Source organism: Protopterus annectens, chromosome 5.part0 (genome assembly GCF_019279795.1).
Source record: "Protopterus annectens isolate FY-2018-M chromosome 5.part0, PAN1.0, whole genome shotgun sequence".
Classification (NCBI taxonomy): domain Eukaryota; kingdom Metazoa; phylum Chordata; order Ceratodontiformes; family Protopteridae; genus Protopterus; species Protopterus annectens.
In genome coordinates this window covers 1,186,165,230-1,186,191,834 of record NC_056735.1, presented here as the reverse complement: position 1 = coordinate 1,186,191,834, position 26,605 = coordinate 1,186,165,230, and the positions used below count along the sequence as shown (strand labels likewise).

At 46.0% G+C, this 26,605-nt stretch overlaps 1 protein-coding gene across 2 annotated transcripts in view; it reads left to right on the top strand.

Moving 5' to 3' along the window:
* Window positions 1-26,605, top strand: part of TRIP12 (thyroid hormone receptor interactor 12) — a 3,849,287-nt gene that overhangs the window by 907,470 nt on the left and 2,915,212 nt on the right. For both annotated transcript variants that reach the window (XM_044071052.1, XM_044071053.1), the window contains 2 exons: window positions 1,498-1,533; window positions 1,642-1,737. In XM_044071052.1, the coding sequence (XP_043926987.1) occupies window positions 1,498-1,533; window positions 1,642-1,737 (132 nt within the window). The remainder of the gene's footprint in view (window positions 1-1,497; window positions 1,534-1,641; window positions 1,738-26,605) is intronic.

Genomic DNA, 26,605 nt, shown 5'->3' with positions numbered 1-26,605 from the left:
AGGTGGTTTCCCGTGTCCAAGAAACTGTTCATGGGCCTCAAGTAGACTGTCTGATTTGGATATGGACCGTGCGGTGTTAGAAGTTTTTACAGATACCGGCGCTGGCAAAAATGTTATCGGCATTCTCAGTAGTTTTGAAAGGATATTTCCTTACGTGCTTGGGGTTGAATTGTAGTGCACAGTGATAGGTACATAAGGTCATGCAACATTTTTTGCCATTGCTAATGAAGTAGAATGTTCAGGAAGTATCCCATGCTGGAAATTCCAGACAAGACAATCTCCACAGTTAACCAGTGTTTATGGCCATTTCACAGATCACCTGATAAGCACGGTACACTTCTGACATTTAAACTAGGGGTTTTGTACAACTTTTCCATCTTTGAGAAGATTTCAGTTAGCTAATCCTATTGCACATTCTCCTTCCACTTGAAGGACATTTTTTTTTTTGGACTTCGTGTTTCTCTTAATTTTCTTGTTTGACTGCTGTAATTATGTGGGGATATACTGATGGAGCATGGTGGTGGTGAGTCTGTGTGCTTTATTTCAAGGATAGTAGATCTTTGAGAGATGACATCCTACCAGAATTATTGAATACATTGCTGGTTTGGATGTCCCATATGGCAGACGTATTGTGATGAAATTACATATTGCTTGAGCTGTGAAGATGTTTCTTAAATTGTAACCTTTTAGGTGCTTTATATTAGAGAACTTTTTTTGCCCTCATAGAAGTAGGTGGAGAATTATTATAATACTTGTTAACTGGGTAGTAGTGATCCATAAGGACCCATTTAGGTTTGATTGGTCTGGATTGCCTAGTGCACATTATGACTTCTCTCTTGGAATACATCATCTTTTCATTTGATCTTCCCTAACCTGCCTGTAACTTCTTCCACCACCACTACCATCCCCCTCCCCCCTAACTGACGAGTACACACTTTTGGTTTGGTAAAGATGAGCTGATTGGCATTGCCTGGTATTGCAGAGAGGGTATTAGTCACTGAAGATTACTTCCATCACCATGACCATCACCACTTCCTCTCTGCCGAATTTTCTGTGAGCTTATCCTGTATCGTTGTCATGTGTATTACTGTACTCGAGCATGTAATATGCAATAGTAAAGATGCATTTGTGTGTCAGAAATATTAAACTGTTTTCTTCCCAAAATCTTCCAACTCATTGTGGTTTGGAACTTCAACTACTGATGACGTCATCCTTTAAATTCATATCTGAAGGGTGAAGTTCAAGATTTACTGTTCATTTTCCTGTATTTTAGTATTTTGAACCTTAAATCTCTCTAGATAACCTCAGAAATGTGTTACTATAGTCTTTAAAATATACTGGCTTGGATGTTTTTCATGTTGTAAAATTAAATATGGCAGTTTATTGCATGTATTTTTGTATGATGTAGAAATTTACATATTGGATGTGATGCTAGTAATTTACGTTGGCTATATAAAGTAAACAAATAAGCAGCTAATTGTTTTGTTGATTTTACAGATAACATTGCTACAAATGGAGCACAATTTTGACATTGTAAGTTGAAATTTTTCTAAAATTTCTCTTTGTGTTTTGTTTGTTTGAAATATAAATTGTCAGTCGAATTGTGTATAGAAATGTGACAACTGCACTTTGTTTGTTCAGATGAATCATGCTTGCAGAGCCCTGACATACATGATGGAAGCACTTCCCAGGTCTTCTGCTGTGGTGGTCGATGCCATTCCTGTCTTCTTAGAGAAGGTGTGTAGTGCATTTTTCTTTGCAGATACTGCCATTTTTTTTCCTTTGTGACCTTTTTATACTCTGTGTTTGATCCACCCCATTGGAGGCAGTTTTACCAAACCATTTGCGCTGTTTTTCTTATTCCTAGTTCTGATTTCAAGGACCCATTTCCCTGAGTCTGCAGTTGGGATATTTTTTCTTTACTTCTCTGAGTTTTTTGTTTCTCTAAAACTCCCACATTTAGTGGCTTGCACACATCTGCTGGTGTGAGCCCTAACATTGCAGTGTGCCATTGGAGAGCTTTCCTAATCATTAGCCTGACAATTATTTTTTTGCTGCTGGCACATGTTGGATGTTGATCCTGATGTTGGTCACAAAAATTCCCCCGGTTTTTCAACGTGTTTTTGAAATTTTCTAAAGCAAAGGAGAGATGGAAAAGGTGAAAACTGGAAAAAGGAAGGAACAGGAGCCATGGTCTGGTTCAGGCAGCAATCAGAAGTCAAAACACAATTGAATGACAATGTAAAACAGAGCTGCAAGAGGGAAATGTCATGTTAAACTCTATCAAAATTAGTGTATTGGGTACATAGCATGATCATTTTGTCAATATAGTCACTAAATTGACTCTTAACAGGGCGTAGAAATAGAAATCTTATCTTCACCATAACTGGATTTTGTCAGTTCAACATCATTACCAGAAAGCAGTTTCCACAGTTAGAGGATCAGCTCTATTTTTTTGTCTTGATGATGCAGTTTTCACTAGGGCAGACAAGGTTCAAAGCAAGGTAAACCTCTGAAATAAGAATTTCATCTGGTAGTGAGACTTTGAGTAACTTCAACTCAGGATCCTTATCTACAGTCCAGCTCATTCTCATCGCATCAGTTTGCAATGTTATTATCACCCATCTCCTTGTAACCGATTTCAAACCTATCTGAAATTGTTTAGGAGAGGTGGGAAATATTTGTTCGCCTTCCTTAGATCATTGTGTTTTAATACTGATGTCTGGCCGGCATCCTAAAACCAAAGCCTTCCATACAGTCATATGTCCGACATATGACATAAGCCTGTGGATGTAAGGGTACATAAACAGACATATGAGCATAAGATCTTCAGACTGTCTTGCCGACAGCCTGGACGCAGGTCTAGCACCTGTTGGTCTGTTATGTACATGGCTAATATTCTTCATGTTTTACTGTTGCACCCCTAATTCATAGCATTTCCAGCTGTGTAAGCCCTTGGCCGGCCCGACTATCAGAGTAGTCCGATGATAGTATGTTTGGGTATGTAGGGAGCCAGTAGACGCCATGATATTAGTCTTTTCTTGCCATTGGACACCGAAGCAGTATGTGTCTGTCGCCAGGTACCCCATTTACCTGTCTAGGCCCTGATCATGACATTCCTAATTGTTGATGTTCCTTGTGTTTCACTGTTGCAGTCATTACTTTTGAGTAATCTGCTGGCAGGTTGCCCTCAGTTGGCCTGATTAACAAAGTCTTGGGTCCTGCGTCGGTTGCTGTCCCTTCTTCCATGACGTCTGGTCGTTAGGGGTATAAAACATGCAGCCAATGCCATTACAGCAGTCTTTCTTGCCTGGGTGCTAAGCAGTTTAAAGTGCCAGTCGGCCGACTCCTGAAATTTTCGTTTTCGAGTTTCAGAACCGAAGTCTTCAACTAAAAGCCAAGTTACCCCATTGGGGAAACGTTTTCTTGCTCCTTACCGATGTCAGTAAAAGTTAATAATTGTATTACTTGTGGGAAGCAAATACCTCATAAGGATTTTCATTTGTACTGTATTCCTTGCCTAGGCCCTGACCATGACATACCTTACTGTCGGTTTTGTGCTTTATTTAATAAGAGCATTGTCCATCACTGGTACATTTCTTCTTCTAAATATTTCTGTTCTCGGTTTAATTATCCAGAAATGACGTCAGTTAGCCATCCGACTATCGGAATACCGAAATGACGCAAAGAAAATGACAGAGACAGGCTGTTGAGGTCCAAAACTGCCGATGACACTTCTCCTAAGCCAGTCGCCAGTTCGCTGGTACTCAATGAGGCGCTTTCGCAGCCCCTGATACCCGCTACCTTTGATTCGCAGGCCTCTACTGAGACCCATTTGGAGTCCGGTATGCCGCGGGATGCTTCACCTATGGAACCTGCGGATGTCTCTACCTTGAATGGGTCCGGAGCCGCTGTGCAGGCACCGGCTTCTGAGGGTGTTTTCAGGCCTACAGACTTGCATGTTAAACCGACTCCACCTTCAGTACTATGGTCTAAATCTCGATCTATGTCTAAAAAAACGATGCCCGGGCCACATGTTCAGGCCCCTAATCCTAAAAAACAAGTGATCAGAATGGCTGAAGATTTAATTACTCTATTCAGGGGTAGTCACCCCCCCCCCCTTCTAAGAGGCTTAGGACTGAACTTGTCTATGAGCCTTCTGAACAAGACTCTGTTTCTTCTGACTCTTCTAATGACCTGGATTTGTCCATACCTACTTATGAGGACTCTGATGCAGAGGATTCCATTCCCTCTGCTTCTCCTCCTGAGGATTTTTCTTTTGGGGAAACTTTACTTACCTTAAGGGAGCATTTCCACTGGGAAAGTCAGGATTTTTCTGAATCCAAAGAGAGGCTTAGGGATTTCCTTCGTATTCCTCAGCATAGGCCTTTGGCTATACGTCCTGCACTAGACATTGTAGATGTGTTTTCGAAATCCAGTATGACTCCTGATTCCTTGCTTCCGGCCTCTAATAAACCAGACTGGTACTACAGGGATGTTCTTCGTGTTTCACTGTTGCAGTCATTACATTTGGGTAATCCTGCTGGCAGGTTGCCCTCATTTGGCCTGAATTCCAAAGTCTTATGTCCTGCGTCGGTTGTTGTCGCCCCTTCCCTGACGTCAGGTCGTAAGGGGTATAAAAGATGCAGCCGACGCCATTTTCTTCAGTCTTACTTGCCGCGCGGTGCCCGAAGCAGAAGCAGTTCGCAAGTACTGGTCGGCCGACTCCTGAGATTTTCGTGTTCGAGTTTCAGATCCGAAGTCTTCATTAAAAGCTAAGTACCCCGTTGGGGAAACTTTTTTCTTGCTCCAGACCGATGTCAGGAAAAGTTAATTGTATTTCTTGTGGGAAGCAAATACCTCATAAGGACTTTCATTCTTACTGTATTCCATGCCTAAGTCCTGACCATGACATTTCAAGTTGTCAGTTTTGTTTTAAATTTAACCAACGCACTTAAGCGTCGGTACGATTTTGCACTAAGCTATTTTGGGCGCAGATTTAATTATACAATGTCGTAGGATAGCCATCTAACTACCGGAGTTCACAAAACGCGCAAAGACAGACAGGCAACCGAGGTCCAAAACCAACGACAAAGCTTCTCCTAAGCCAGTCGCCAGTTCTCAGTGAGGCACTTTCGCAGCCCCTGACGCCCGCTACTTTAGAATCGCAGGCTGCTGGAAACTCAAGGTATTGGAGTCTCTGAGACTATTCCCTCAGCTGGGTCTGGAGCCGCTGAGCAGGCATCAGCTTCTGTGGGTGTTTTCAGACCTAAACAATTATACATTAAACCGACTACAGCTTCAAAGGCAAAGACTAAAGCACCTTTAAAGGCAAAGAAACAAGTTCACCAGCCACATGGGACAGGCCTGCATGCCCAAAAAGCAGATGCTCAAAATGGCGGAAGACTTAATTACCTTGATCAGGGGTTCCCATCCCCCTCCTGAAAAAAGGCCTAGGCATGAGACGGACTATGAATCTTCAGATCAGGTTTCCATTTCCTCAGATTCCTCTTCTGATCAGGAATATTCTCTTCCCCCCTATGAGGATTTTGATGCTGAAGAGTCTATTCATTCAGCTTCTCCTCCTGAGGACTGTTCCTTTGGTGAAACCTTGCATACCATGAGGGAGCATTTCCACTGGGAGAGCCAAGATTTTTCAGAATCTAAAAAGAGACTCGGGGACTTCCTTTTACTACCTCAACACAGGCCTCTAGCTATTCCACTTGTGTTAGACATTGTAGATGATGTGTTTTCAGAGTCTAGTCTGACCCCTGACTCCTTACCTCCAGCTCCTGTTAAGCCTGACAGATACTACAGGATTCCTGACTCTCATAAATTCCTTTTCAAAATTCCTGCTGCAAACCCAGAAACTATTTCTCAGGGTCCCAAAGGGGTTAAGGCTTCCACTGCAAGAAACACTACCACCCCCCCCCCTGACAGAGATTCTAGGACACTGGATAGATGGGGAAAAAAGATTTACACACCTGCTACCTTGGCTGTAAGGGCCTTAAACTGCCAGTTTCATATGCTCAAATATCAGCAATATGTCATGACACTGCTTAAACAGAAAATGTTGGTAAATTCGGAATGTGCAGAAAACAAAAAAATGCAGGATTTTTTGCATGCAGCTGAACAAGCTGGAAAGCATACTTTGCAATGTGGTTTTGATTCTCTGGCGGCCTCGTGCAGGGCCGCTGTTACGAGATCTGTAATTAGGAGGCATGCTTAGTTAAAGGAACAAAATCTGCCGGATCATGTCAAAGCTAAATTATTAGATGCACCATTATAGCATGACACCTTGTTTGGTGTTAAGGCAGAAGAGGTGTTAAAGAAAATAGAGGACAAAGCTAAATCTATGCAAATGGTCAAAGATTTTTTACAAGTACAGCCACCTAGGTTTAGCAGACACTGGCCTACAAAAATTGGTCCTTTCCAGTGTAGACAGACCTCAAAGGGGCAGATCCAGACGCCCTAGAGGCAGAACCCAGCCGCAAGGTTCGTACAGGTCTAAGAAATGGGGTGCTTCTGCCTGCAAAAGTGGAGAAGACAAATCACAACCATACAGGAAACAGTCCCAATGACTTCCCCCTGCCTGCACTAAACACTTATCTACTGGCAGCACCCTTAGGGGGAAAAATAGCACTTTTTTCTCAAAATTGGCACATTATAACCCAGGACAAATGGGTTCTAGACATAGTGTCACAAGGCTACAAGTTGCACTTCCATACCCTGCCAAGGGCAAACGGTTGGCCAGACCTGCCAAAAAATCAATGGGGAGAGGCTCAAAAACAAGTATCATCCCTCATGGATATGGAGGCTATTCAGCAAGTGCCCCAGTAAGAGCAGGGACAAGGATTTTACTCAAGACTGTTCCAATACCCAGAAAGGACAAAGCATGGAGCTCAATACTGGACCTATCTATTCTAAACACTTTCCTGGATATACCAACATTTAAGATGTTGACCTTGCAGCAGCTTCTGCCCATGCTGGGCAGAAAGGCTTGGCTCGTCACTTTAGACCTAAAAGAGGCATAACATGCATGTCCCAATCAGACAGTCGTGCAGAAGATACCTCAGATTAAAGGCTGGTTTAAAGCATTACCAATTCCCTGCACTGCCCTTTGGCTTATCTACTGCGCCCAAGGTCTTCACAAAGTGCCTGGCACCAGTAATTGCTTTCTGCAGACAGAGGAATACAGATATATCCTTACTTGGACGACTGCCTCATTCAAGCAGAGAACAAGGACATTCTACTACAGCATCTGGCGTTTGTGAAAAGACTTTTAACATGCCTAGGGTACACAGTCAACGAAAAAAAATCAAAACTAGTACCCTCTCAAGAGATAATATTCCTGGGTGCAAGCTTAAATACAACTGCCCAGATGGCTTATCTCACGCCAGACAAACAAAGGCAACTGACGATCTATTTCAAGGAAATGGCAACAAAGGCCCAGTTATCTGCAAGAAAAATTCTGCAGGCTTTGGGCTTCGTGGCATCCTGCATCCTACTAATTCCATATGCAAGACTGCATATGAGGAAACTTCAGTGGTACCTAAAAAGTGTCTGGGCACAACATTGTCACAGCCTGGAAACAATGATTACTCTCATTCCCTGCCTGCAACAGGAGTTTCAATGGTGGGCAAAGGCTTGTCACCAAAACAAGGGACAGCCATTCTCACTACCCCCAGCCAGGCAGAACCTAACAACGGATGCATCAGATTATGCCTGGGGGGCCCACATGGCAGGAAAAGGCATTCAAGGCACCTGGTCCACAAATCAAATGCATCTACATATCAATCAAAAATAGATGCTAGCTGTTCAAAATGCCCTGACAGCCTTCAAGGACCTAATTCATCCGGGACAACTACTGATAAAGACAGACAATACCACAGTCATGTGGTACATAAACAAGCAGGGGGGCACGCATTCTTACCCCCTTTACAGACTAGCCATGGCTTTATGGGACACAGCATTGACTTACCAAGTTCATCTGAAGGCACAATTCCTGCCAGGAAAGGACAGTACTCTGGCAGACGAACTAAGCAGAAACCTCATGGATCCCCATGAGTGGCACCTGGATCCACAAGTCTTCAGCATGATGATAAAGAAATGGGGAAGCCCGGACATAGATCTATTTGCCTCCCCTCACAACTATCAACTAAAAAGATTCTGCACAATGACTTATCACAGACAAGCATGGAAAGTGGATGCCTTATCTTTCAACTGGAAAAACCTATCAAAATATGCCTTTCCTCCACTGCCTCTCCTCCCCAAGGTACTCCTAAAGGTGAGACAGGAGAAACCAAAAATTATTCTGATTGCCCCAAACTAGCCCTGCCAGTACTGGTATCCGATCTTAAGGAACTTGTCTCAACGCCCAGCCTGGACCTTACCTCAAATACGTCATCTACTGTGCCCACAAAACAATCAGATTCTGCACAGCCAACTCAGGACTCTAAACCTGGCAGCATGGTGGATAATGTAGCCGTACAAAGCACACCTCTCAGTAAAGCTGTGATGGATGTCATTTTGGAAGCCAGAAGGCCTAGTACTAGAAAATCCTATGCTGGAAAATGGAAGAGATTTTGTGCTTGGACCCAAGCTCAAGGAACTGACACAGCTGTACCAAATATTCCTCAGATTTTGCAGTACTTAAATGAAATGCTGGACAAAGGCTTATCTTTTTCATCAATTAAAATTCATGCCTCTGCCATTTCGGCTCATTACAATACAGAGCCACCACTCTTTTCTCATCCTTTAAGGCAGTACCTCAGAGGAGCCAAAAATTTAAGGCCTCCAAGGAGATCACCAATGCCTGCATGGGACCTCAATTATGTTTTGGAAAAACCCACCCTACCTCCTTTTGAGCCAGCTGCTACTGCAGATATAAAGTTTTTATCTTGGAAAACAGCTCTGCTCCTAGCAATAACTTCTGCAAGACGATTGTCAGAGCTTCAGGCTCTCATGGCTGTGGAACCTTTTATCATGTTTTATCCAGTCAGGGTTTCTCTGGGGACAAACCCTACATTTATGCCTAAGGTGGTGTCCAGTGTAGCCCTTAACCAAACTATTCATTTGCCAACTTTTTGTCCAAATCCACAGAACAAGGGGGAGAAAATTCTGCATTCTTTGGACATACACAGACAACATGGATTTTGTTTGGACAAAACTAAAGATGTAGTGCGATCCTATCTCGCCTACATTCGTAACTGATGGGCTCGGAGCCGAGAAACGGCTCCGACTCTGCCGATAAACTAGCACGAAGTCTTTGATTGGCTGGGCCAACTCCTCTATCCCAGGATGCACCACACCCAAGCCCCCAGATCTCGTTTGCCGCTTCTAGAGATATGACGTGGTCTCGAGTTGGCTGTGGCTAAGTACCCTATTTTTTTTAGTCAAAATTTTGGCTTTTGGTGGGTTTTTTCTTAAAAATTAACCAAAAACAGCTATTTTCATAGCTATCTTGTTGTCTGACTGTGTATTGATTGTTTTAGGTTAAAGTTTGTTTTCTGTGGTAAATTCCAGGTGTTTGGTGGGCTAGGCCTGTTTAACTTAGAGGGCCTTAGCCCTGCCTTTAGAGTGTTTAACTTAGAGCTCTACCCCCATTCCTTTCCTCCTCCTGTGTGTGTTTTGTGAGAATGTCTGGGAAAGAACATAAGCCTTCTGGCTTCAAGAAATGTACCAAATGCGGATACAAAATGTCTATCACAGATGGCCATGACATCTGTGTTTACTGTCTAGGGGCCAAGCACTTGCAAGAGTCTTGCAGTGTTTGCCATGACTTCTCCTCGAGGGTCCTCCAGGAGAGAAAAAATAAACAGATTTTAAGAGGATTAATCAGACCTTCCTTTGAAGAGGTTCTTTTATCCTCAGAGCCTCGTGGTAAGAAGAAGAGGTCGTCGGATCCGCCGGCCAAAAGAGGAAAATCTATGTCTTCATCTTCGGTGCCATTGCCCTCGGAGCCGACAGATGAGAGACCAAGTTCTGCTTCCCCTTCCTCGGTTCCACGGGCTTCGGAGCCAATGGAAAGGGGTTCGGAATTGGGATTTCTCCCCTCGGCTCCTATGGCTTCGGAGCCGATAGACAGAGGGTCGGCTCCGGGATTGGTTTCTTCGGCTCCTACTTCATCGGCTCCGAAGGAAGTTTCGGTGTTTCCTGAGTCTGCCTCGGCTCCGATGCTGTTGGAGCCGATTCGGAGCCGAACTTTTACGGTGATTTTGGAGCCTATGGAGACAGTTTGTCAAGCCCCTTCAGTTTCCTCCAAATCCTCTAGGCCCTCTGATTCGGATCTGGACAGGGTCGTCCAGAGGCTCCTACAGTCACCGGTCTTTTCCAAATTGCTGTCGGCTCCAGCCCAGTCGGCTACGGAGCCAGCCTTTCCTGCATCATTGCTTCCTCCTTCAACAACCTTCGGGTCTTTGGAGCCGGAGTGTACAGGAGCTGGGGAAGTTGGGTCGGTTCCGAGACCCACTGCTAGCCCATCGGCATCAGCTTCTACTCCAACCTTCTCGATACTTTTGACAGGTCCTGGTACTCGTGGCTCTTCGGTCGGGCCTGACGGGGAGTCATCAGGGCCTCTGGTTTCGGCTCAGAGTCTCCCTCTTGGTGCTTCGGCGAGGGGAGCCCCGACTATGGTCAGGGCCTCGGAGGTGGGTCTTTCATCAGACTCTGGTGGACCCGCCCTCGAGACCATGAGGAGTGCACTGGCAAAGCCCTTAGTTACTTCTCCGGAATCTGTAGCTCTTTCCCTGGTGATGACTGGAGCCTGAGGATACCTCCTTCTGTGGTTCACCAGTTTCCGAAGGGCTGTCAGAGTCCTTGCCTGAGGAGACCCCTAGGAAAAAGATGTGTAAGAGGAAGCACGTGGACTCCCCAGATGAGTCCGTCACCTCAGACACCGATCTGGATGATGCGGAAGGATCCTCTTAATCGTCCTCTGACGATGTCTCATTCTCGGACATACTAGAGATCTTGAGACAGAGGGACGACTGCCCTTCCAAGACCCCTTCCGTGGAAGAGTCGGTGTTCCTCAAGGCCTTCGGAGCCCAGCCCTCCGCCTCCTGGGTATCTCCGCCCTTCGAGTTACTGGACATTCTTTGTCGAAGGGTGTGGGAACACCCTGACTCTGTGGAGCCTGTCCCCACTCGCCCCAATAAATTCTTGTCTGCACCCCCCCGATAAGCAATTTCTCACTAAGGGAATTCCGGTAGATGCTATGGTGGTGGCATCTGCCACTCAACAGGATGTGGCAGAGGCTTCGACGTCTATCCATCCGCCTAACAAGGAATCTAGGAGCATGGATAGGTACGGGAAGCGTACCCTATCTTCAGCGACCTTTACCCTGTGGTCACTGAATTATTTGTGCCATTTCACAAGACTACAAAGGGATCTTGTGAAGGAGTTGGGAGATACCCTGTTGGGACATGTGCCTGAGGCGTTGGCTCAGTCTGTCAACGCCCAGCTGTCGACCCTGTTGTCCGTCATTAACTCGTCCATGAGGCTCATTTCATATGCGGCCGAGGGGGGCGGGTAGAGCAGCGAGTTCTGGCGTAGCCCTAAGGAGGCAGGCTTGGATGCGCTTGTGTCACTTTGCAGAGGCGTTCAAGTCTTCTTTCACAGACGCCCCCTTTGATGGGTCCTCCATCTTTGGACCAAAGGTGATGGACACCCTCACTAGATGCGAGCAGGAGAGCAAGACCTTGTCTGCCGTCGGGGCGCATTTTTCGCTTCCCACGAGACCTTATCCCAAGGCTCAGAGGGGAGGAAAGATATGGTTCAAGAAATCGCAAAGGTCTTTCCCGCCTCATCAAGGTGAGCCCCCCTCCAGAGGCAGGGGAGGGGGGAATTATTCTGGAAGACATCGCCCTAGAGGAGGCGGAGGCCCCCGCAACACAGGAGACCGCGAATCCTTTCGCGGCTCATCCTTCCAATGTCCCTGAGGGACGGCCCAACTGTGTGTCTCCGGAGCCAGTCGGGGGTCGATTTTTGGAGCACCTGAAAGCCTGGGAGTCCATCACTCAGGATCAGTAGTTGCTCCGGATCATTGCCGGAGGTTACACCATCCCGTTTATTCACCCCCCCCCCCCCAGGAAAATCCCGGACGTTCCACCCAGTCAAAGGGGTCAAGCAGCTACAGAAGTGGTAAAGCTGCTGGAAAAAGGAGTCATCCAGCCAGTCCCTGAAGGCCAGGCCGGATTAAGAACTTACTCAAGATTATTTTTGGTGCCAAAAAGAACAGGGGACTTGAGACCTATCCTGGATCTCAGCCGTCTCAACCGCTTCGTAAAGAAGTCCAAGTTCCGGATGGTCACGCTACAATCCATTTTTCCATTGCTGGAAGAAGGAGTTTGGATGTGCTCCATCGATCTCAAGGACGCCTATTATCACATCAAGATAGACAAGGCGTCCAGGACTCATTTACGCTTCTGCCAGGGAACCAGTCACTACCAGTTTCGAGCCCTGCCCTTTGGTCTCACCACAGCCCCCAGGGTGTTTACCAAGTGCCTGGCAGTGGTAACGGCTCACCTGAGGCGTCTTGGATTCCAGGTGTTTCCGTATCTAGACGACTGGCTCCTCACTGCTCCCACCAAGCATCTACTCACTCATGCTGTGACTACTACCATCGAATTGGGTCAGTTGCTGGGCATAACATTCAACTGGGAAAAAGTCTGTATTGCTGCCATCACAGCGTGTTGCCTTTATAGGCGCAGAGCTAGACCCTATAAAAATGCGAGCCTTCCTCCCAACAGAAAGGATAAGGATTTTACAGAACCAAGTCAAGGACCTATTGCCACGTCGGAAAGCTCCGGCCAGGTTAGTCCTTCAACTCTTAGGATCTATGGCGGCCTCTCTTCTATTAGTTCCGCTGGCAAGACTGCACATGCCAGTGGCTCCTATCGAGCCAATGGTCCTTCCAGGAACTTCCGTTGTCCCACCCAATAATTATCACGGGCTCGTGTTGGCGGGATCTTCACTGGTGGCTTCTCTCCTCCAACCTGAACCTGGGCAAATCCTTCTACCCTCCATCCCCCGTTGCCACGGTGACCACGGATGCCTCCCAGATGGGGGGGGGGGGCTTATCTGGGCAGGACTGTCCAAGGCACTTGGCAAGATCACGAGACTCGTCTACATATCACTGTCCTGGAAATGAGAGCGGTGCTTCTAGCGTTGCAGGCACTACACAGCTCTCTCCCACTGGGGACGATTGCGATTCTTTCAGACAATGTGTCAGTGGTTTGGTACCTCAACAAATAGGGAGGGACCAGGTCTTACCCCATTTGCAGAGAAGCCATGAGAGTGTGGGAATGGGCGATTGCTTCCCAGAGGTTTCTAGTGGCAACTCACATTCCCGGGAAATCCAATGTTATAGCGGACAGGCTGAGCAGGGACATCCTGATGCCCCATGAATGGTCCCTGAATGATCAAGTGGCAGATCGGATCTTCGCCCGGTGAGGGTTGCCTTGCTGCGACCTATTCGCCAGTCCGCTGAATGCTAAGTGCGACAACTACTTCTCCTTGATCCCTGCACAAGGGGAAGAACCCAGGGATGCGCTGGTCCACAAATGGCTCTCCGGTCTACTCTATGCCTTCCCCCCCCCACTTCCTCTACTGCCCAGACTGATTCAGAAGGCGATCCGTCTGGGAAGCACCATAATCTTGATAGCCTCATTCTGGCCCCGTCAAGTGTGGTTTCCATTCCTGCGGAAGTATGCGGTGGACAGCCCCTGGATCCTGAATCCGATTCCGGACCTCCTGACTCATCAGTCGGGGCAGGCCCATCCATCTTTACGGACTCTCAAACTGGCGGCTTGGCTGCTCCACTTCCAACCTTAGTCAGGCAACAGGCGTTTTCACCTGAGGTGGTTCGAATATTGTCCTCTTCGCATAAGCCTTCTACCAAGGGTATTTACTTTAGCAAATGGAAGAGATTTGCTATTTGGGCCCAGCGGCATAACCTTGATCCCCTGCCAGCCCCCGTTTCCGCTGTTCTGGATTTTTTGGCTTCTCTTTTTAGCCAAGGTTCTGCCGTTTCTACACTGAAGGTACAATTAGCAGCAATTTCCAATTACCATGTTGCCTTTGATCCTTCACTCATGAGTCACAAATTGTGTAAGGCCTTTCTTAAAGGAGCGTGGTTGCTTCGTCCCCCTATATCGCATCCAGTTTTGCCATGGGATTTGAATGTGGTCCTTGGTGCCTTGACGTCCCCTCCTTTCGAACCAGCAACAACTTGTGAGAAAAAATTCTTGTTATGGAAGACCGCATTTTTGGTAGCTATTACTTCGGCTAGAAGGGTTTCAGAACTTCAAGCCCTTTCTGACAAGCTTCCTTATCTCATTTTCCATAGGGACAGAGTATCCCTGAGATTAAATCCATCCTTTCTCCCTAAGGTTTCTTCTGCTCTTCACCTTCAGCAATCTATTGAGCTTCCAGTCTTCTTTCCCGATTTTTCCAATGATGCAGAATACAGATTTCATCAGTTGTGTGCATAGTCAATTACGTTTCTATCTGGATAGGACGCAGCAGGGCAGAAAATCAGATCAACTATTTGTTGCCTTTGCAGATAACAAAATTGGCAAACCAGTCACTAAGGCCACGATCGCCAGATGGATCAGGGATTGCGTGTCCTTCATTTATTCAACAGGAAGGTCCCTTCCATTCCCAGTTAGAGCTCATTCTACTAGGGCCATGGCAACTTCAACAGCTTTCCACTTCAGACTGTCTGTGGATGAAATTTGTGCTGCTGCCACTTGGTCTTCTCCACACACCTTTGTTTCTCATTACAAATTAGACTTAACGTCCAGAGGTCAGGCGTCTTTTGGTTCCACAGTGCTCAGGAGTGTTTTTTCCAGTGAGCCTCCCAGGATATAGGTGCTAGGGACGCGGTCCCATCAGTTACAAATCTAGGCGAGATAGGATCGCACTACATCTTTTAGTTATGTACTTAACATAACGATAGATGTGTGCGATCCATCTCGCCTACATTCTTATATACCCCCCCCTCCTGCCCCCTACCTGAAGGATTTGGAGGAAACACTTTTGGGGTTTCCACTGAAGGTCTAATTTCTTCTCTCTGGATCACGTATCTCCGTGAGTTGAGTGCATGTGAGGGAGAGTTTGTGTGGGGCAAACAAGATCTGGGGGCTTGGGTGTGGTGCATCCTGGGATAGAGGGGTTGGCCCAGCCAATCAGAGACTTTGTGCTAGTTTATCGGCAGAGTCGGAGCCGTTTCTCGGCTCCGAGCCCATCAGTTACGAATGTAGGCGAGATGGATCTCATACTTCTGTCGTTATGGTAAGTACATAACTAAAAGTTTTCAGAAAGACAGAACAAGTACTAGTGGCATATGCTGCAGGATCACAAGGAAAGGCCGTCTCCAAGCAGACTGTTTCAAAGTGGATAAGGTCACTGCATTTGTTTCTGCTACTCTCAGCATGGCAAGCCAGTGCCTAAGGGCATTAGGCCACATTCAGCCAGAGCTGCAGCCACTTCTGCAGCCTTTCTCAGGGGAGTACCAACCAAAGACATTTTAGAGGCTGCTACTTGGAGTTCAGTGCACACCTTTACAAAGCATTACAATCTGCCACTTTACTCTAAATGCAGAGCAGGCTTTGCCACTGCACTTCTGCAGGGCCTCATAGCCGCTCCTATTGCTGTTTAGCTCCAGCCCCCCAACCATAGCTTTGGGACTCTACCCAAATGTAATGACTGCAACAGTGAAACACTGAGAACATAGTACAGTTGTGTACACTTACCATAAATGTAGATGTTCGAGTGTATTCACTGTTGCAGTCCAGGTTACCCACCCGCCATCCCCCTTATTTCTGCTGGAACTTATCTTTACTTCTCTGATCTATATAACCTATGTGGTGTATTTGCTTGTAGATGAAGGTAAAGTTTAATCTGAAGTTGTTAAATCTCGCCGTTTATTCTCACTGATGGGTTCCGAGCAGATAGCAAGCTCAAGGTTTGCCAGTAGCTCGAGACCAAGCCTCTTATCCCACAATGCACTGCTGGAGTTACCTCAGATCTAGTTTGCCGCAGCAAGAGAGATCTCTGTGATCCATCAAGCTCAGACCATTTTAGAAAAAAATTAACAGCAAGTCTATAAAAAAGTTTTCTGTTTTGTTTAAAAAATGTAGTGTGTGTTAGTACTATTATATTTACTCTATAGTTAAATAGTATAAATAGTTTAAAAGTTAGGGCCTTGTTGGCTTCTTAGTTTGTGTGGGCCTTTAGCCCTTTTTCTCTACTATTAATCCTTATAATAGTCAGGCTTTTTCTGTGGGCCTCTTAGCCCTATGTATATATATATATATAGATATATAGATATATAGATATATATATATATATATATATATATATATATATATATATATATATATATATATATATAATATAATTCTGTTAAAGATAGTGCCCGGTTTGGGCTTAGTTGTTTGTGAATGTAATTTACTGTTTTTTCTCTTAAGTATGTCGGATGATAGGGAGAAATCCCATCCCAAATCGGGATTTAAAAAAATGCCCAGATTGTGGGCAGAAAATGTCCGTCACTGAAGGACACATTCAATGTGTCTACTGTCTGGGGGCTAAACACCTCCAAGACACCTGTAGCATTTGCCACTCCTTTTCTTCAAAAGTCCTCTTGGAGAGAAGGAGGAAACTTATAGACAGGGGATTACTACAGTAATCTTTTTCGGAAGTTTTGAGTAGCCATGAGTGCGCTAGTACGTCCTCCAAATCTTCAAAATCCAAGTCTTCAGATAAGGTCTCAAAAAAGGCTAAGATTTCAGAAGGAGGGTCATCGGTTCCACATTCATCGGAACCGAGTGTACCTTTGATTCGGAGCCAGCTGTCAGTATTGGAGCCGGTCTCTGAAGTTCCTTCTTCACCTCTGCTCCAGTCAGCACCTTCGGTGCATTCAGCTAAGTCTTCAGTCAGCCTTTCAGATTTGGACATGAATCGGCTAGTGCAGAAGCTTTTACAGGCACCAGGACTTGCCAAATTGTCGGCCCAGACCAGCTCGTCGGTACCGAAGACCATGGAACCGGATTTGTCTACTCCTCCTCCGAGCCGTACTGGACTCTCAGAGCCAAAGGAAATTGAACCGATGGTGGTCGAACCCTTGGAGCCGATACCCGCACCGGTGTTATCGGCTCCATCTACTCGGATGTCCTCGGCGCTGACTGAGGGCTCTAGGAGCTGACACTCTCCCATCAGGTCCGGGGAGGATAGTCGCACCGACTTGTCTGTGCCGACTCTTCCTCTCGGTGCTTCGGCTCGGATGAGCTCTGCTTTTACCTCGGGCTCTGAGTCCAGGGTTTTGGTGTGGGAGGATCGAACGGTACTCTCGGGTCCATCCACTCCTCCTCGGAGCCATGGTGCCTTCGATGCTATGAGGAGAGTTTTGTCTCCGAAGACAGCGCCAGCATCGGTTCAGCTTTCCCTCTCCCCTCAAGCTCCTGTGTCTGCTTCTTCATCTACCGGTCCCTCTAAGCGTAGAGACCCCGAGCCTCAAGTACCCCCACAGGGCGTCCCCTGCTCTTCTGAGACCTCCCCAGATCCCCCCACTGAGGAGGTGCCCAGGAGAGACTGTGCAAGAGGAGGCACTTAGACTCCCCACAGGAGTCTTTGACATCTGACATGGACTTAGATGAGTCAGAAGGGTCCCCTCGATCCCCCTCGGAGGATATCTCCTTTGCAGAGATACTAGAGATCCTTAGAGGGGCGATTGGCAGTCCAAGACCCCTACTGAGGATGAGTCTGTGCTCTTGAAGGCTTTTGGGTCTCAACCTTCCTTTTCTTGGGTGTCTCCGCCTTACGACGAGCTCATGGAACTGATCTCTCGTAAGGCGTGGGAGTCACCGGAGGCCATGGAACTTGTCCCTCATAGACGCAATAAATTCATATGTGCCCCAGTGGACAAGCCATTTTTGACAAAAGGAGTGCCTGTTGATGCCATGGTGGTAGCTGCAGCCACCAAAAAGGAAGTATCTGAGACATCCTCTTCTATCAGTCCCCCTAACAGAGATTCGAGCGTTATGGATAGATATGGGAAGTGGATGTTTAGTTCAGCGACTTTTTCTCTGCGATCACTGAACTACTTAACCCATTTTACAAGACTACAGAGAGATCTCCTGAAAGAGCTAGGAGATACTCTCTAGGGTACGGTAGCTGCAGGAGTGGCCGACAAAGTCAACACCCAGCTCGCTACCCTAAACTCAGTGGTAAACTCATCCATGCGTCTCATTTCCTATGCAGCTGTTGGTTCGAGTAGAGCCGCTAGTTCGGGCATTGCTCTTTGAAGATAAGCCTGGATGCGTCTCTGTTCCTTTGCGGGACCCTTTAAGTCTTCCTTTATTAATACCCCATTCGATGGCTCATCACTGTTTGGGCCCAAAGTAAAGGAAACTTTAACCAGGTGTGAGCAGGAAGGCAAGACCTTATCTGCCGTTGGGGTCTGTTTTTCCACCCCTACTCGGCCCTACCCAAGGGCCCTAGGGGAGGAAAAATGTGGTTCCGAAAAACTCAGGCAGCCTTTCAGGACACATTTGGAGAAACCCCCTCTAGAGGCAGAGGAGGGGGTTATAACGGAAGACGCCACCCCCGTGGCAGAGGGGGTCCGCAGCAACAGGATTACAGGGGTCAGTTCTCCGGTCAGTCCTACCAGCGCCTCTGAAAGGGGGCCCGACTGTTCGGCTCTGGAGGCAGTCGGTGGTCGCTTGTCTTTGTACCCAGAAGCCTGGCTAAACATAACATCGGATACTTTGGTACAAAGCATCAGTTCCAGAGGATATTTCATACCGTTCTTTACCCCTCCCATTCCTATAAAGAAAATCCCAGATGTTCCACCCAATCTCAGGGAACAAGCAATTGTAGAGGTCCGCAGATTGCTAGAAAAAAAGTCATCCAATCAAGTCACAGCAGACCAAGTCGGATTCGGAACTTATTCAAGATTCTTTTTGGTACCAAAGAAAACGGGACTGGAGGCTTATCTTGGACCTCAACAGACTCGACCAGTTCGTAAAGAAAGAGATGTACCGAATGGTCACACTTCAGTCCATTCTTCCCTTCTTAGGGAAAGGTGATTGGATGTGCTCCATGGATCTCAAGGATGCGTACTATCACATAAAGATGAACAGACGCTCCAGAGATCATCTGCACTTCCGGCTGGGAGCCACTCATTACCAGTTTTGAGCCCTGCCCTTTGGTCTCACTACAGCCCCCAGAGTGTTTACCAAATGCATGGCAGTGGTCACGGCACACCTGAGGCATCTAGGATTCCAGGTGTTTCCATACCTAGACGATTGGCTCCTCACCGCTACCACCAGGTGTCAGTTGACTCAGGCAACGCAATACACTCTGCCATCAATTAGGCATTACAATCAACTTCGAAAAGACTGTCTTATCCCCATCTCAGCATACATTTTTATAGGAGCAGAGTTAGATACCTCAACTACCACTCTACGTCTCCCTATTGAAAGAGTCTCCATTCTCCGCCAAAGGGTCAGCTCACTGGTGTCAAAGAACAAAGCTAAAGCAGCGGAGGTATTGAAAGTACTAGGTTTGATAGCGGCAGCAATCCTGGCTATACCACTCGCAAGGATGCATATGCGAATTCTTCAATGGCTCCTGTTTGCTCAGTGGTCTTACCAGAAACTACCAATGCACCACATGAGTCTTATCACGGATTCTTGCAGGAGAGATCTTCGGTGGTGGTTGATGTCTCTTCATGTCACAATCGGAAGACCCTTTGCCCCCCCCCGTAGCCACTGTGACCATGGACGCTTCCCTGATGGGGGGGGGGGCATTTTCAGGGAAAGACTGCCCAAGGCACATGGACAGATCAAGAATCACATCTGCACATCAATGTTCTAGAGTTGAGAGCGGTACTTCTGGCATTGCAGTACTTTCAGGACTCTCTCCCTCTAGGAGCTATTGCAATTCAGACCGACAACATGTCAGTAGTCTGGTACGTGAACAAGCAGGGCGGGACCAAGTCTTACCCCCTTTGTCGAGAAGCCCTCAGGGTCTTGCAGTGGGCTGTGTCGTCCCAGCGTTTTCTGTTAGCAACGCACATCCTGGGGAAATACAGCGTGATAGTGGACAAGTTAACCAGGGCAATATTACTCCCTCGCGAGTGGTCTCTCAAACAACAGGTTGCGGAGTTGATTTTCCGCAAATGGGGCCAGCCTTGCTGCGACCTTTTTGCCAGCCACATCAATGCAAAATGCAGAAGCTACTTTGCCCTACTACCACCTCCCGGTCATCCACCGAGACGCACTTTTACACGATTGGCCCCCGGGTCTCCTTTATGCATTTCTACCCTTCCCATTAATACCCAGATTTTTACATAGGTTCATAGGTAGGTACTAGGCTATCGGCCCTAGGGCCCATATAAGCCTAGCCAAAAAATGTACCCTGGCTTTCACCACCCAAGAAAATTATTTTCCTGTGCCCCTGTCGAGCAGAGCCACAGAAGTGATCCCCGGGGTGAATTTCCCATTTCCCATCCAATCATCAAGATTTTTCTTGAGTGCTAATAAGGAGCTCTGTTGACATGGATAGCTAGTCTGTTCCAGAGTATGGGAAGTCTCTGGGACAGGAATCTATCCCTCTAGCATGTTCTGTTTATTGTGGTGACAAGGTTAAGGTCCCTAGAAGCTTGTAGCTTGGAGGGATTGGGATTTCTTTAAGTGGAGCATGTCCAACAGCTCTGGGTTTGATATAGCTTTGTATGTTAGGCAGAGATCACCCCTGAGTAGGCGATATGCGATGGAGTAAAGCTGTAGTTTTTTGAGACGGTCTGCATAGGGCATCTGTTTGAGGCCAGTAATCCTCTTTGTGAGGTGTTTATGTGGTCTTTTCAGTTGTTGTAGATGTCTTGTGAGGTACATACCAAAAGGGGCGTTGTACTCTATAATGGGTCTAATGAGTGATGAGTAGAGGGGAACAATGACTTCTTTTTTTCTGGATGAGAATCCTTTTGTGATTAGATGAGCCATGTAGAAGGATTTCCTGACCACTGTGGCGATGTGATTATCAAAGGAGAGACTACTGTCCACCTGTGTCCCAAGGTCTCATCACATTTTCGGCATTAAGTAGACTACCAGCTGTGTGGTAGTTCATGGGTACAGAGTTTTTACCAAAGGGGATGACAAAACACTTTTTGGCATTGAGCTTCAGGCCATGGCTTTGACACCAGGTATCTGTCTCAGTGAGGCCCTTTTGTAGTTTGTCCACATCGTTAGGAGTTTCGATTATGGCTCAGAAAGCAAAATCGCTGGGAAGGACTGTTATACTCGTAGCCCCCTACTGGCCTCGACAGATTTGGTTTCTGTTTCTCCACCATCATCTGTTGGAAGATCCATGGATCCTGGACCCAGTTCCGGACCTTCTGACTCACCCGTCAGGGGATCTTCATCCTTCTCTGCAGTCCCTGAAACTGACTGCTTGGCTAATCCACTTCCCCTAATTGCCAGCCTTCATTCAATTTCAGAAGATACAAGACAGATTCTCTTGTCTTCTCACAAGCCTTCTACCATGAAATTATATGGCAGTAAATGGAAAAGGTTCTCAATTTGGGCCAACGCGCAGGACATTGACCCTTTCTGAGCTCTGCTATCTTCGATTTTAGAATTTCTAACAAAATTTTTTAAGGAAGGGGCAGCAGCTGTTACAGTTCGAGTTCAGTTAGCTGCTATCTCAGATTTTCACCTTGGTCTTGGTGGTTCAAATATTATGAGCTATAAATGATCTAAAACCTTCCTTAAAGGCATTCTTCATATGAGACCTCCGATCAAAATTCCCTTTTCTACCTGGAATTTAAATCTTATGCTGTCTCAAATTATTCTTCCCCCCCTTTGAACCAGCAGCATCTTGTGATTTAAAATTTTTATCTTGGAAAACAATATTTCTTGTGGCCATTACGTCTGCCCGCAGAGTGTCAGAACGTCAAGCATTATCTATCAGACCACCCTACATGATCTTCCATGCTGATAGAGTATCACTCAGAACAAACCCATCATTTTTACCTAAAGTCTGTTCTGAGTCAAATATCAATCAGGTCATTGAACTGCCAGTCTTTTTCCACAACCACTCTAGCAAATTGGAATATATGCTGGACAAACTTGATGTTCACAGACAGCTCAGATTTTATCTTGACAGAAATAAGGATATTAGGAAATCAGACCAACTTTTTGTATCCTTTTCAGAAGCAAGAAAAGGCAATCCAGTGGCTAAAACAACTTTAAATGGTTATCCGATTGTATATCCTTTGTTTATGAGAATGCGAGCATGCCTTTAACGCACAAATCAAAAGCTCATTCTACCAGAGCTGTCTCCACCTCTTCTGCTTTTCAAGCTAAATTGCCCCTTGACAATATTTGCGCTGCTGCCACTTGGTCTAAGCCTCATACCTTTATCACACATTACAAAGTAGATAGGGCTTCAAGGGACAGGTCTTCCTTTGGTTCTACGGAACTGAAGAACATACTCCCATGAGCCACCCAAGGTTGAGGGTGCTAGGGACGCTACCCATCAGTGAGAATAAACAGCGAGATTTAACAATTTCACATATAGAAGTTATGTACTTACCATAACATTCCATGTGAGTTGTTTATCTCGCCTTTATTCTCACGTCCCTCCCTCCTCCCCTCCTGGCTGACGGTTGACTTAGAGGCTTCTACCATCCTGGTTACTCAATATTTGTTCTTCCCCTTTGGGAAGTGCTCTTCGTGTGTATATATATATATATATATATATATATATATATATATATATATAAGAAGGTATGTATATGTTGTGTGTGTATATATATATATATATATATATATATACTGTTATTCGCAGCAAACAAGATCTGAGGTAACTCCAGCAGTGCATTGTGGGATAAGGGGCTTGGTCTCGAACTACTGGCAAACCTTGAGCTTGCTATCGGCCATGTCAGAGCCAAGGATCGGCTCCGAACCCATCAGTGAGAATAAAGGTGAGAGAAACAACTCACATGGAACGTTATGGTAAGTACATAACGTCTATTTTTGGTGCATGTATGTTTTATATATATGTCTAGCCTACCCTTTTGGGGGCACCTGACATCTGGGGCAAGAAAAACTGAAGAAAATGGCGTCTGCTGCATCTGTTATACCCCTGACGATCTGACGTCAGGGAAGGGGCGACAGCAACCGACGCAGGACCCAAGACTTTGTAATTCAGGCCGACTGAGGGCAACCTGCCAGCAGGATTACCCAAATGTATTGACTGCAACAGTGAATACACTCGAACATCTACATTTGTGGTAAGTCTACACAACTGTACTTTCCTGAGTCCCACAAATTCCTTTTCAGAAATCCTGCTGCAGACCCTGAAACCATTTCTCAGGGGCCCAAGGGAATTAAGGCTTCTACTGCTAAAAATCCTACTCCTTCTGATAGAGACTCCAGGGCGCTGGATAGATGGGGTAAAAGGTTTATACTTCTGCAGCCTTGGCAATCAGGGCTTTAAACTGCCAATTCCATATGCTAAAATATCAACAGCATGTCTTGGGACTGCTTAAACAGAAAATTATGTTGGTTTCTGACTCTGTGAAAAATAAAGATTTACAGGATTTATTGCATTCAGCTGAACAAGTTGGAAAACATACTTTGCAATGTGGTTTTGATTCTTTAGAGGCCTCTTGCAGGGCTGCTGTTACTGGGTCTTTGCTTAGAAGGCATGCTTGGCTTAAGGAGCAATCTCTGCCTGAGCATTTTTAAGTAAAACTGTTTGATGCTCCTTTGCAGCAGGACCATCTGTTTGGCAATAAGGCTGAAGACGTTCTAAAAAAGATGGAAGATAAAACTAAATCTGTGCAAACTGTGAAAGATTTCTTACAAGTACAACCACCTAGATTTAGTAGGCACTGGCCTACTAGCTCCTTCCAGAGCCACTCAAGCCAAACCCAGACATTCCAAAAGCACCAGGTCTCAGTCCCAAGGGACTTTCAAAACTAAGCAATGGGGTGCTTCCACTTCCAAATCTGGAAATAAGACTCCACCCCATGGTAAACAGTCTCAATGACTTTCCTTTAAAATTACCAAGCACTTAACTCAACTGGCTCTTCATGCAAAAAACTGGCAACTTATAACCTAGGACAAATGGGTTTTAAATATAGTGTCCCAGGGAAACAGATTTCATTTCCACACGTTGCCATCTCCAAACGGGTGGCCAGACCTGCCCACATATCAGTGGGTGGAAGCTCAGAAACAAGTACTTTCCCTCCTAAACATGGGGGCTATTCAGCTAGTACCAGAAGAGGAAAAGGGACAAGGTTTCTATTCCAGACTTTTCCTGGTACCCACAAAAGACAACTCATGGCATCCAGTTCTGGACCTGTCTACTCTAAACACCTTTCTAGACATTCCAAAATTCAAGATGCTGATTCTTCACCAGTTACTTCCTGTGCTAGGCAAGGATGCCTGGTTGACAACTCTAGATTTAAAAGAGGCTTACCTGCATATCCCGGTCAGGGAATCCTGCAGAAGATACCTACGCTTCAAAGCAGGCTACTTGCATTATCAGTTCTCTGCACTGCCCTTTGGCTTGTCTACTGCGCCCAAGGTATTCACAAAGTGCCTGGCTCCAGTAATTGTATTTTGCAGGAAAGAAATATTCAAATATATCCATACCTGGACAATTGTCTAATTCAGGCAGAAAACCAGGCCATTCTTGTAAAGCATCTGGCTTTTGTAAAAAGGGTTCTAACTTGTCTAGGGTACACCATAAACGAAAAGAAATCACAGCTGGTACCCTCTCAAAAAATTACATTCCTGGGTACAAGCTTGAATACAACTGCCCAGATGGCTTTACTTACGCCAGAAAAGCAAATTCATTTGGTGACTTTACTTCAAACAGGTGGCCACAAAAACCCTGCTATATCTGCAAGACAAATACTGCAAGCCTTGGGGTTCATGGCCTCCTGCATTCTTCTGATTCCATATGCAAGACTGCATATGAGGAAACTTCAGTGGTACTTAAAAAGTTTATGGAGTCAACATTATCACAGCCTGGAAACAATGATTCCTATCATACCTTGCCTACACTTCGAGTTCCTATGGTGGGCAGCAGTCTGCCACCAAAACAAGGGACTGCCATTCACACCACCCCCTGCCACACAAACCCTAATTACAGATGCATCAGACTTTGCATGGGGGCTCATCTGGCAGGGAAGTGCATTCAGGGCAAATGGAGCCCAAATCAAATGCACCTTCATATCATTCAAAAAGAAATGCTAGCTGTACAGAATGCACTGACAGCCTTCAAGGACTGCCTTCAACCAGGACAACTAATGGTAAAGACGGACAACACCACAGTCATGTGGTACATAAACAAGCAGGGGGGATACACGTTCTTACCCTCTCTGCAGACTAGCCATGGCATTGTAGAACACAGCCTTCCAAGTACAACTACAAGCTCAATTCCTGCCAGGAAAGCTGATAATTCTGGCAGACGAACTAAGCAGAAATCTCATGGACCCACACGAATGGAAACTGGAACCATGGATTTTCAGCATGTTGACACTCAAATGGTGTGCCCAGATATAGATCTTTTTGCCTCACCCTAGAACTGCCAGTTGGACAAATTTTGCACAAGAACACCTCACAAAAAAGCTTGGAAAGTGGATGCTCTGTCCTTCATCTGGAAAAAACTGTCAGTCTGTGTCTTTCCCCCTCTGCCTCTGCTCTCCAAAGTTCTACTAAAAGTCAAGCAGGACAAACCAGACATGAGTTTGATTGCTCCAGACTGGCCTCGTCAACACTGGTACCCACTCCTGTGCAGTGTCTCACAAATTTCTCCATGGCACCTGCCTCCGACACCTTCCTTACTGTCTCAGCAGGAGAACCAAATTCTGCACCCTCAGCTCTAAACTTTGAATCTTGCAGCTTGGCTAATCATTTAAATTCCCCCTTAGCACCCCTCAGCAAACCTGTGATGGATGTCATTTTGGAGGCGAGAAGACCTAGTACTAGAAAATCTTATGCTGACAAATGGAACATATTCTGTACCTGGAATCGCTCTCAAGGGATGAGCACAGCAGCACCCAATTTACCTCAGATTTTGCAATACTTAACTGAGATGCTTCACAAGGGCCTGTCTTTTTCTTCCATAAAAATCCATGCCTCGGCCATTTCAGCTCATTACAACACAGAACCCCCCTGTCTTCTCTCATCCTCTGCTAAAGCAGTATCTCAGAGGGCCAAAAACTTGAGACCACCCAGGAGAGCTCCACCCTCCGCCTGGGACATTAACTTTGTATTGGAGAAACTCGCTCTAGCTCCTTTTGAGCCAGCTGCTATTGTAGACTTAAAATTTCTTTCCTGGAAAACAGCCTTCCTTTTAGCAATCACTTCAGCTCGAAGGATATCTGAATTACAGGCCCTTATGTGGCAGTGGAGCCTTTCATCGTCTTTCATGTGGACAGGGTGTCACTCAAGACAAATCCATCCTTCATGCCCAAGGTGGTATCCAGTGTGGCTCTTAATCAGTCCATTCATTTGCCAACTTTCTTTCCCAATCCACAGAATAAGGGGGATCGGATTCTGCATTCATTGGATGTACACAGACAACT